Below are 12865 nucleotides of genomic sequence, written 5' to 3'. Positions count from 1 at the left end.
AAACTCTGGTTACTATTTACGTCCACTGGCAACATTAACATGGAGAAATTCATAATACTATATTTGTTTACTCATTATTTTTGTATTATTACTTACTTACTTACTTACTTAAGCCGTCCTCTTGTACCTTACGGTGTCGAGGTAAGTGGAGAAATCAGACGTCTCCATGCCTTTCGGTCAGTAGCTAGTCTTTCTGCTTCTCTCCACCCAATATTTCTTTTTACGCAAGCCTTTCCAATATTTGCGTTCCACGTTCTTGCTGGCCTGCCTCTTCGTCGTTTGTTGTCAGATGCCGCTTTCCACACCCTCTTTACAGTTCTACCTTCACTCATTCTCGCCATATGTCCGAACCACGATAACTGTTTCGTTTCAAGTCTGTCTGAGGTCCTTCCAACACCGCACCTTTCACGTATGTCTTCATTTCTTATACGATCACGTCTGGTCACCCCGGATACCGCACGTAAATATCGCATTTCGCATGCTTGAATTTTACTACGGATGTTGTCGTTCACTGTCCACGTTTCACTACCGTAGAGTAGCACCGGCTCGTATACAGTTTGAAATACTTTTATTTTTGTTTTCAGGCTTACTTCTTTCTTCCCAATAAAACTTTTATTTAGTGCATAGTATAATTTTGTTGCACTCATTACCCTGCTGTTTATTTCTGGTTCTATATTTCCTTGCCCATTCATTGTTGATCCTAGCTACTTGAAGTCCTCTACTTGTGTAATGGTCTCATTATTCAGCTTTACATTTATATTTTCTTGAGTTTTCGATATTACTAAAGCTTCTGTTTTTTCAATATTTATTTTCATCCCAAATTTCTTAAAGGCTTCATTCCAAACATTCACATTCACTTGAAAGTCTTTTTCTGATTTTGCCACAATTACCAGGTCATCGGCATAAATCAACTCTGCCACGTAAACTTGTTGAAGTTTATACACCCCAACCCTAGTTATTTTTACCTTACCTCTGCATTATTTTGCAATTTCGTCCATTAGAGTGATAAATAACAAAGGACTGAGAACACCACCTTGTCTTACACCTGTCCTTGTGTAGAATTCTAGAGATGAGCGATTGTTCGTCCTTAATATTATCGTGTCCTGCAGCCTTGCCATTTTTTAATTTTAGAATTGCTTCCCTGTATTCTTCGTATGTTATGTCATCATCATCTTTTATTAATCTATCTGTATTATTAATCTATATAAAATAATTAATTACGGTAGTAATAGTAACATTTATCACCAATAAATATATATTATCAGAAAAAGAATAACATCACAAAAATTTTTTGACTCATTCTTACGTAGCGAAAAATCGTACGGTGGGGTAGTAGTCACATCCGTTTATTTTCAGCATTGACTTAGTTTAGACTTTGTTTTGAGTGGAAATTTTTGATTTGATTCGTATGCATATCATCGATGACGCATGGGTATTCTTTCATTTTTCTGACTGTAGAAACCAGTGAAGTAAGGAAGTTTAATTTGCTAGTCTCTACTGTGCGCGTCCTTGGCATTGTATAACAATACAAACTGCCGTGACATAATTTAGTGGGTTCTGAAGAGTGTTTTGAACTTGGCGTGACCTTTCATGATATCTCTACCCAATTATAAACAAGTCAGGTATACAAGAAAGTGTGTTGCCAAGGAGATATGTTATTTATTGTGTTCCAAAACGAATTCTAATTTTTTTTTAACTAAATTGTGGGTATAATTATTATAATCTATGTATGTATTACTATTTCCTACATTTTCATTAAATTTTCTAAGCCAAAGGGACCACAGACGTTTTTCACAAAATTTGAACATTAAATATATTCAAATTTAAGTAGACGGGTTAAGGTTTTATCATTAAGAAATGTTTCTTATTTTTCCTGTACAAATCTACACTTTTTACTAATAAACGGTTATCGTTGTTCATGCCATGCTCATTACTACCCGTAATTAACGATAAACAGCTCTTATTCATACATTTAAATTCTCAAGTAGTTATCGTTATGGTATATCGGGACAGGGCTCATTTGTGAGCCCTTCAGACACAGACCTTCTAGTTTAGTCCATTGTATCACCCCTATCATACGGACTAGGCCCATAAGGACCTGGTCTTCGACGTTTCTGGGGCCCAGGCTGCTCCAGGCTCCGTTATCTTCTAGAATCAGTAGAGACTTCAAATCTCAGTTCTTCGTATCCTTCTGGACTTCTAATCATTTATTAACCTTGTGGCTTCACACAAAGCCACACTTCTCTTTAGTGGTAACTCCCCCATTTGGGGTTGCATAAAGACCAAATCCAGGATTTGCCGCCTCTGGTAGCCCAGTGCCGGGCACTTCCAGAAGACATGTGATGAAGTTTCCACCCCCTCATTACATAGGTGACACCGTGGGCCACCCGCCAATCTAAGCATATATAGGTGACGTCTGAGCCTACAGTGTCTGGTAAGCATACTGACTACCAGAGAGCATCTTCCTACGATTAATAAGTTGAGCTGTAAGACTTTTGGATGGCCCCACTATGTGGAGCGCATGTCTCATACCTCCACAACTGGCTGAGGAGTCCCTGAACGAGTTTCAAAAGAAACTCGTTGGGACTATCCGGAGCAGTACTGAAGAGCTCCCCCAATAGGTAGAGATGAGAGATGTTCGGGTTCCATAAGTAGTGGATGAGCCCTGTCTTGCCAGAGCATCAGCCCGTTCGTTCCCTTCCACACCTGTGTGTCTTGGTACCAAGTTAACCCCATTGGTCACCGCAACATCAGCCAGTGTTCTCTTGCGTCCAAGAATCAACTTAGAGCTGATCTTTATTGTTGATCCTAGACATTCTGAAACAGTAGGGAGTATTAGAACTAATAATATTCAATAATATATTGCTGTTCGTGTTACTGTATTAAATAAATATAAGATCTATCAATCCATTCTAAACTACAGTATACACGACCACACATAATTTAGTTTTCTAGTAGTCAAGTATCTTAACTCTTGTTGTTTTTAGACCGAAGAACTAAAATCTGTATTAAATAAATATAAGATCTATCAATCCATTCTAAACTACAGTATACACGACCACACATAATTTAGTTTTCTAGTAGTCAAGTATCTTAACTCTTGTTGTTTTTAGACCGAAGAACTAAAATCTGAAAATCTGGTATCTCCTGTATCAAACCTTCCTAAAATCGACGATCCTACAAACGAAAGTAAAAGTAGTAAGAAAAGGCGAAAGAGAGTACGGCGAAAGAATGCTCCAAAGAAATCTAGCAGCATAAACCAAATGACTAGCAGCCAGATATCAGAAAACCTGGAAACTAACGACACCATTACTGATAGGAGTTCCTTGGATAGCAATGGGTCCGATCCTGAATTACAAGGGTAAATTTTGGTTATTTTATGTTTGTTATTATTCCAAAAAAATCCATTTTTGTAATCATACATTATATAAAAATATGTCTTAAATTAGTATGACAGTTTAATCGTCTGGCACCAAGAACCATAAATTTAGAATAAAATAAAGATACCGTAAGATGAAGAAAATTCTTTTTCGTTAATTTAATTGCTTTTACAGCGGTGGAATCTTCTATTTAAAAATCATAATTTTTTTCTAAATATTAGCATCTTCTCTCTGTCATGTTGTTTCAAAAAACTGTCAATTTGTTCTACAAATTAAGTTTGCACAGTGTAGTTCTAAACCAAGGCCAAAATCAGAGAAAAAAAAAAAAGTTTGCACATCAAAAAGATTGTATTACTAAGTAAATTTTATTTCAGAAAATCATCCAAGAAAAATGATGACAACGTTCTTCGCGTCGATACTTCCCATATTAAGAAAATAGACGCAGATTTCCATTTCTTTAGTGACACGGAACTGACAAAACCCAGTATTGGAGATTGCAGAACTGGTTCTGTCGAAAATGTTGAAAACGTCCAGTCTGATTCAGAAATTGAAGTTAAAGCAAGGAAAGGTTGGTATAACAGTATAACTTAACATTACAAACATAAGAACAACCTATTTTAAATAAACGTTACAAAATTTAGTATGCTTTTACATTTTTAACTTTCTAGCAATCATCATAGTTGATTTGTGAATACCAAATTGGATCATAAAAAAATTATTTTCTACTTTCTATTTATAAGCAATTCTGCTTATACATTGGCGCATTGATATAGATGGAGAGGCAGCGCCGAAAAATCTCTCTGAATTTACTAAAGCTAGTTTTTTCGCAGTTGATTACCGTGATTGTGTAGGGAAACATACTGCGGTCGGTCAAGCGAAACGTAGAACAGGGGTTACTGAGAGGGTATCAAAGTTGCTTTCCTACGAAGGCAATTAAATCCATTTACTAAGGCTGAAAATCAGTACACACATTCTAAATTGAATATAAATAAAAGTTATTATAGTCGGTCAGCTGTATGACGGGACAGTGCCGATCGGTCGGACCCAATGAATGTACAGGGTTATTCACTATATTTTGACCCCCCTTGCAAGCTGCTTTATTTACAGAATTAGAAAAAAATGTAAAATACAAAAGTTATTCGACTTTTTAATTATGATTTTTTGACATATATATCGTACTAATGACGTCATCCATCTGGGCTAGATGACGTAATCGACTATTTTTTTTAAATGAGAATAGGGGTCGTGTGCTAGCTCGATGATATATATGTCAAAAAATCATAATTTAAAAATTGAATAAGTTTTGTATTTTACATTTTTTTCTAATTCTCTCAATAAAGTAGTTTAAAAGGGGGTCAAAATATAGTGAATAACCCTGTACATTCATTGGGGCCGACCGACCGGCACTGTCCCGTCATACAGCTAACCGACTATAATAACTTTTATTTATATTCAATTTAGCATGTGTGTACTGATTTTCAGCCTTAGTAAATGGATTTAATTACCTCCGCAGGTAAGCAACTTTGACAAGCTGTCAGTACCATCTGTTCTACTAGCTTTGGTAAATTCAGAAAAATTTTTGAGCGGACTAATACCTCTATGGAAGGTTGTCACTCCATCTTTTGCACGGTCGTCTGATACTTCTGCTGATTGGTAATTTCTCTTGTGATTTTGACCAAACGGGTCCTGCCTTTTTCTGCTTATGTGGTCATTCCATTCTTTTTTTCTATTCAGTGTATTCGTTTATACACGGTACGTTACTTTTTCTTCTAATGTCTTCACTCCTCTTTTGATACCTGCATTACATCTGAACTACAGCGACTTTCCTGTAATTCTTCTCAGTATTATCATCTCTGCTGTTTCCAGTAGTCCTTGTGTTGCGGCTGCGTCAGGTCTTGTTTCCCATGCATATGTTATTATTGGTCTTACACTGGCTCTATCAATTCTTGACTTCATCTCAGTGTCAATACGTCGGTTTCGCCATACAGTGTTATTAAGGCATCGTGCCAGTTTATTTGCTTCTTGTAGTTGACCTCTCACTTTTTTATCTTTGCTGACTACTATTGTTTTAGTTTTCTGAGATGAGATTGTCATATTAAATCCCTTTGCTCTTATGGTAAATCTGTGAGTCTTTGCAGACTATCTTCATCTTGGGCTATCTATAATGCTTCGTCTTTGGTCTGCGTAACAGTATTTTTACTTATTTGCTTCCCATTCTGTATCCTCTTCTTTGTTGCCACTTTTGATGATTTCATCCATGATTAAATGGAAGAAAATAGGTCTCAACGAGTCCCTCTGTCTTTTCTGCTGTCTATGTCTATAGACTCTGTAAGGGGTCCATACTGCCTATCTATAATGACTTAAAAATATTTTTTGTTTTGGTAAATGTTTTCAATAGTTTTTATGATATTTAGGGGAACTTCTGTATTATACAGAAGATGGATTACATCTTTGTCTTGAGTCATGAGTCTTACTCTGTCAAATGCTTTCTTTAAGTCCAGAAATGCGGGTCTACTAGGTTGTTCAATAAGTCTTGCGATTCGATAAGAGAGGGCGTTGCTACTAGCCTATTTTTTTTTGTTATGTTGGTACACTCTTCATATGAACGTATGTGAAGTTTTATTTCAATCTGTCAATTCATTATTTTTTAGAAGCCATTGAGTATCGATGTGTCACAGTATCTTTTATAATGGAAATAATCAAATATCGTGCAGTGATTGAATTTTTATTTTTGGAAGGTTTGAAGGAAAAGAAAATTTATGAACGAATGTTGAAAAGTGTATAAGGACTCTTCGCCTTCAATTATTACTGTCGAAAGTGAGTTGCTCAATTTAAACGTGGTCGTTCAAGCCTTGAAGACGATGCACGTCAAAGACGCCCAAAAACAGAAAGACCACCAGACATCGTAGAAAAAACACAGGATATGGTATTGGAAACTCGTCGAGTAACTGAAAATGGTTTAGTAGAACCCCTAGGCATCTCATTCGGCAGCTTAAGCAATATTTTGGCCGAAGTATTGAGTTTCAAAAAGCTGTGGTCACACTGGATGCCGCATTTGCTGACAACGGACCAAAAACACATTCGAATGCGACTTTCTCAGCAATATTTAGGGCGTTTTCGAAGGGTAAAGTAGATTTTGTGCGTCGGTTCATCACAATGGATGATACTTGGTCTAAAACCATGATCCTGAATCAAAACAGAAGGTTAAAGAGTGGTAGAATCTGGTTTTTCGGCTCCAAAACGAGTTTGTGTCCAAGAAGATCTTACCATAAGTTTTTGGGATGTGAGAGGAATGTTTTTCGTGGATTACTTGCAAGCTGATAAAACAATAAATTCGAGATATTATTATTGTAACCATTTAGACCAGCTGAAGGAAAAAAATCGTGAAAAAGACCCGGTTTGCAAAAGAAAAAAATCCTTTTTCATCAGGACAATACACCGTCACGGTTCCCGGGAAGGGGGGTTATCGTGGGAGGTCTTGTCACTGGGAATTTTCCGGCGTCGACTTATTTCTTAATGATTCTTTAGTCAAAATTCACTGAGAGCGAAATCGCAGCACGTTCTTTTTTTTAACTAAGCGTGAAATGCATTTTTTCTGCACAAAGCTCTACTATCAGAAGTAGTTTTGGGGACATTAATACATTAGCCTGAATTTTTTTCAGATTTTTCTGACTACTCTAAGACCATTTTTTGAGGCTTTGAAAATGATTTTTTCACTTTTTTGACACTTTTAAACGCTTTTGAGATAGTGCTCTTTTTCCGGGTGTGAGTATATAAATATACTATATTCAATTTAATGATATTATTAGTATATATATATAAACACAAAATACAAGCTTAAATTAGGCGCCAATTTGAAAAATAAACTAATATACACTCACGGACAAAAATTTTGCATATTTTGAAATTAACGTGTGAAATAAAAAAAATTGTGCTGCCCCCAGTGTCATAGAAATAGGATTTATTTTCAGAATCCGATGTTTTAATGTTTCATATAAATGGTATAATCGGATTTAAATTTAATGTGAGCTATATGGTGGCCAATATAATTTTTAAATTGAATCTCAAGGTAAGTATTCACTATTCTACCGACATTAAGACCTGCGCCATGGTACACGAATTTGTTATCCAATATGGCTGGTAAATGGCAAAACATGATCTTCTAAAATGTTTTTAATGTACATATCAGCTGCCATTCACCCAATCACCTCAACAAGTTCAGTATCTCCTTACCAAGAAATACCACTACATAGCACTATGCCGCCACCACCAAAATTAACCCTCTGTATGAGGTTACATCTGGCATACCGTTCACCATATGGAAGCAAGATTTACAAGACTTCGTCTACAGAAGAGTTGGCGAACAGTATGTCAGTTGTAACCTCTTACAGTACGTTAGTTTTGGTGGTGGCGACATAGTGCTACGGACTGGTATTGCTTTGAAAGGACATACCGAACACGTGAAGGTGATTAGGCGAATGTGAACTAATATGTACATTGAAAACATTTTAGAAGATCATGTTTTGCCGTTTGAAAGCCATATTGGATATGACATATTGGTGCTAATGCACTTCTTCTTGTCGTTAGCATAGTGAATACTTATCTTGATGAGATTCAATTTAAAAATTATATTGGCCAGTATATAGCCCAGATCAGATTTAAATCCGATTATAGTATTTATGTGATACTTTAAAAAATGGCATTCGGAAAATAAATTCTATTCCTATGATACGGGTGGGCTTAGGATAGCAGCACAAAAAATTTCATTCCACATGCATATGCAATATTTTTGTCCGAGAGTATATATTAATGAGATACGTATTTTTGCACTATAGATATTACAGGTAGAAATTCGATAACATACATAATTATAATATTATATTATTTATTTATTATATAAATAAATATGCAGATATATGTTGACCGCAAAATATTAACAATTATTTTTAGAGATATTAGATGTATAATAAATTGGCAAAGTGTTACAAAATTTTTTTACTGAAAAAGAAAACAATTTTTGTTTAAATAATAATATTATTATGACATTATAATACCATTTTAAATATGCGTTCCATTATACCTTTTTACGGCACTAATTTTTTGTCGAATTCGGCATGGTTATTGAATTTCTACCTGTAACATCTGTAATGCAAAAATACATACCTCTCTTATACCTAGTTAATTTTTTAAATTGGCGCATAATTTAAGCTTGTATTTCGTCTGTATATAATATATACTAATAATATCATTAAATTGAATAAAGTATATTTATATACTCACACCCGGAAAAAGAGCACTATCTCAAAAGCGTTTAAGTTTAAAACTGTTAAAAAAGTGAAAAAATCATTTTCAAAGCCTCAAAAAGTGGTCTTAGAGTAGTCAGAAAATTCTGAAAAAATTCAGGCTAATGTATTAATGTCACCAAAACTACTTCTAATACAATATGAATTTCAAACGATGTAAAATGCTTACGGAATATAGAGCTTTGTGCAGAAAAAATGCATTTCGCGCTTAGTTAAAAAAAGAACGTGCTGCGATTTCGCTCTCAGTGAATTTTGACTAAAGAATCATTAAAAAACAAGTTGACGCCGGAAAATTCCCAGTGACAAGACATCCCACGATAACCCCCCTTCCCGGGAACCGTGCCGTGTTATATGAGTATTTTACCAATGGCTAAAATCCATGAATTAAAGTTCGAATTGTGAGAGCATCCACAGTATTAATCAGATTTGGTTCCTAGCGACTTCCATTTGTTTCAATACCTAACAAAATTTATACGTGGAAAGCGTTTTTCTTCAAATGATGAGTATATAACAGCTGTGGAAGCGCAGGCCTTCCTGATTCTCCCTTCAGGGATGTAATTAATAAATTGAAATCTCCTTGGAACAAGTGTATTGATGTTCAGAGAGACTATACTGAATAATAAAGCGTATTTCAAGTCATAAAATTGTGTTTTTCTTATCGAACCGCAAAACTTATTGAACAACCTAGTATTATACTTAGTCCTGTCGCCAGGGGGGGGGGGGGTACAATGGCCTCCTTTATTCAGATGGACTTACCCAAGTTTTTTTTATAATATTTTGATCCGTACATATAATACGAATCTTTTGGGTAACAGTTGATCCGGATGTCGATAAGATTGTTATAGACAAAGAACTTGAGGAATTACATAACAGCGATTTCTCGCAAAACAAAACGTATTTTTGTATTTTTTGGGTCATTCTAAGCAAAAAATGTTCTGACTAGTTTTTTCGTAGGATGCATAGTTTTCGAGATAAACGCGGTTGAACTTTCAAAAAATCGAAAAATTTCAATTTTTGAACCCGAATAACTTTTGATTAAAAAATAAAATAGCAATTTTGCTTACCGCATTTGAAAGTTCAAGTCAAATTATATCTGTTTTGATTATTTGCATTGCTAAAAATTTATTATTATATTGTTAAACAAAGCTATAAACGCCTAGTGCGTGAGTGATGTTTTCAATGATTTCTCATTTAAAATCGAACGAGTAGGTAGAGCAGCTACAAGTTCAAGCGAGGCAATTTCTAAGTAGCATGCGTTAAAATGCATGTATTAGGCACGGGAAACACTATGTGTTTATAGCTTTGTTTAACAATAAAAAAATAAATTTTTAGCAATGCAAATAATCAAAACCGATATAATTTGACTTAAACTTTCAAATGCGGTAAGCAGAATTGCTACTTTATTTTTGAATCAAAAGTTATTCGGGTTCAAAAATTGCAATTTTTCGATTTTTTTGAAGTTCAATCGCGGTTTTCTCGAAAACTATGCATCCTACGAAAAAACTTGTAGGAACATTTTTTGCTTAGAATGACCCAAAAAATACAAAAAAATGTTTTGTTTTGCGAGAAATCGCTGTTATATAATTCCTCAATCTCTTTGTTTATAACAATCTTATCCACATCCGGATCACCTGTTACCCAAAAAATTCGTGTACTACGGGTCAAAATACATAAAAAAAACTTGGGTAAGTCCATCTGAATAAAGGAGGCCGTTGTACCCCCCTGGCGACAGGACTAACTCTAGTGTATCTTCCAATATGAAAACCCTGTTGTTCACCTGCTAAACTTACCCTCTGATTCATTAGTTCTTGTTTGTAATATTTTAGTTCTAAGATTTATAAAAGTATCCTATTGAGACACATTTTTTAACATTTTTCAGATGAGCCTCTTGACAACGCGAAGAGCTGGGAATGGGGAGGCTTCCCTAGCGTCTCCCAGACTAACTCTCCAGTGAGCGACAACCCCAGACAAGAAGAACGTAGGTCGATGCTAAGCGGTATGTTCTCTTTTATGCAACAGAAGCATGGTGCTCAAAATCCTTTAGAGGGGGGAATGTACTTGTCAGATATTACTTCCGGTACTGTCGATCAAGAAGTAGCTCAGATCTATTTCAGTACGACCAAGGACAGAAAAGGTAATTCACTGCTTATAGCCAGGACTTGCTATACATATTTTTTTGGGTATTCTACAAATGAAAGTTGGTGATTGAAAGAGTAATGTGTAATACTAAACTGAGATGCTGATGTGAATCCATGTTAGCAAAATAGAGAGTTTTCGATGTATGCACAAAAACTGTTTTAAGCATGATCTAAATTAAGAAATCCGTAGGTGCAAGGTCTGGTGATCATGGAGACCATGGTTCCTTTTTACCTATAACCATCCAGAAAAATGCTGGTTTAAAATAGATCAAAATGCACAAAGGCGCGGCCACTAAATGATGTTTCGTTCTTGGATTCTGTTATCTTCATCCAAAGTTACGCGTATTTTTGTAAAAGCTCCAAATATCTTTCTGATTTACTATTTTGCTAACATAGTATTCTCAACTTAATTTTTAGTAAAAAAAAGAATGAATTTGAATAACGTGAGTGTTAAAGATACAAGTTGGAAAGAGAGGGGGAGAAATGCAGTGATTGGGAGAATAATCTAGAAATGCAGTGAAAGAGTGAGATGAATAGAGAGAGTATGAACTAGCATGAGAATTAAGAGGGAAATATTGGGTGTAAATTAGAGAAACATCAGGGAGGGCTAGTCGGAGAAAGTGGTAGGGGAAAGAAATATATGGGACAGACAGCAAAATAATGAAAATTGAAAACGCCTTCAGCATTATTTATTAACAGCGTAGGCGCAAAATTTCGGATCAATGATTTTTAAGTGCATTCATTTTTTTCAAATCCTGAGAAAACTAATAAATATTTTTGAAAATTTTAAACGCAGAATGAAAGATTATATTATATCATTACCGAGGGCCGAAAGTCCCTTAGAATAAACAAAAAGTTTCTTTTGAATGAGATATTTGAAATTAAAAATCACACTAAATTTTTTTCTTTTTTCGCCCCTGTAACTTATTAAAATAAACATTATAGAAGTTTTCAGGTATTTTCGATTTTTTAAAAATACTTTAGTTTTCTCAAGATTCGAAAAAAATGAATGCATTTAAAAAGCATTGATTTGCTCGAAATTTTGCGCCTACGCTCTTAAATAAAAACTAGTAATTTCGCCCCTTAAAGGACAGCCAATGTTTAGAGAGTCTGTGTATTTTATGACTGGAATGTTGTAGTTTCCTCTAGGACATTTACTCTAAAAGTCATATTCTAAAAGTCAATATAAAAGTATAATCGACCATTTTAAAATTTAAGAGCTAAAAAGCTAGTCTATCCCATGATAGTGTATCCTATGATTACCGAACCCACAGAATTATCACAAAATCTAAAATCACAGTAAGTCTATTTACACACAAAAATACAAAAATAAACACACAAAGACAAACGACTGCAACTGCAACACATATGAAAATCATTGCGATGACGAATATTACCCAATATCTGTTCTAAATCATCATATTGCCCCATACGTTCGGTAATCGTCATAAAATTGCACGAAGTGAACTAACTGAACTCTATGGACACAGACAGTCAATAGGGCTTTTCATTCAGTCATTTGTTTCGAGCTTCTGTCATGTGTCAAATAATATTAATATATCTACGTCATACGTTATTGGTATCTACAATAATACAAACCAAAGACGTATGACGTAGATATATTAATATTATGTGACACATGACAGAAGCTCGAAACAATAATTGACAGTCGATGAAAAGCCCTATGGCAGCTAATCTGGAAAGCTCAACGTAGGTGGCGTTCGTGTAGTTGGAGGTCACCTCAACTTACGTCAACATTTCAAATCAATCTATTTCTGCATATTTGTTTGACTGTGTGAATTAAACTTAAGATCATAAAATCCCTCAATATCTGTGCATTTGTGCTCATCGAGAACATCAGGACACAGGTTTTCCAAAGATATTCTGATGAGAAAAAAGTGGATTGTAGCAATAAGAAGGGATAAATATGTGCTGACAATAAATGCACGTATCTGCAATAAAAAAATTGTTGAAACAGATTACGTATTGCCCCTAGATTCGACTGTAAAAAATAGAATACTTCACTATAAAATTCAGATCAAAA

At 34.9% G+C, this 12865-nt stretch overlaps 1 protein-coding gene across 3 annotated transcripts in view; it reads left to right on the top strand.

Annotated features, from left to right (window-relative positions):
- The window catches only part of LOC114331495 (phosphatidate phosphatase LPIN3), a 195000-nt gene that overhangs the window by 146262 nt on the left and 35873 nt on the right, over positions 1-12865 (top strand). For all 3 annotated transcript variants that reach the window (XR_007696388.1, XR_007696387.1, XM_050643655.1), the window contains exons 5-7: positions 3114-3361; positions 3755-3948; positions 10563-10817. Coding sequence is in view for 1 of the 3 variants with exons in the window: in XM_050643655.1 (XP_050499612.1) it covers positions 3114-3361; positions 3755-3948; positions 10563-10817 (697 nt within the window). In the remaining 2 variants the exon portion in view is untranslated. The remainder of the gene's footprint in view (positions 1-3113; positions 3362-3754; positions 3949-10562; positions 10818-12865) is intronic.

The sequence above is a fragment of the Diabrotica virgifera genome, chromosome 2, assembly GCF_917563875.1.
Source record: "Diabrotica virgifera virgifera chromosome 2, PGI_DIABVI_V3a".
NCBI lineage: Eukaryota > Metazoa > Arthropoda > Insecta > Coleoptera > Chrysomelidae > Diabrotica > Diabrotica virgifera.
Note: the sequence above shows the minus strand (reverse complement) of the source record. Positions and strands in the feature narration are given on the sequence as shown.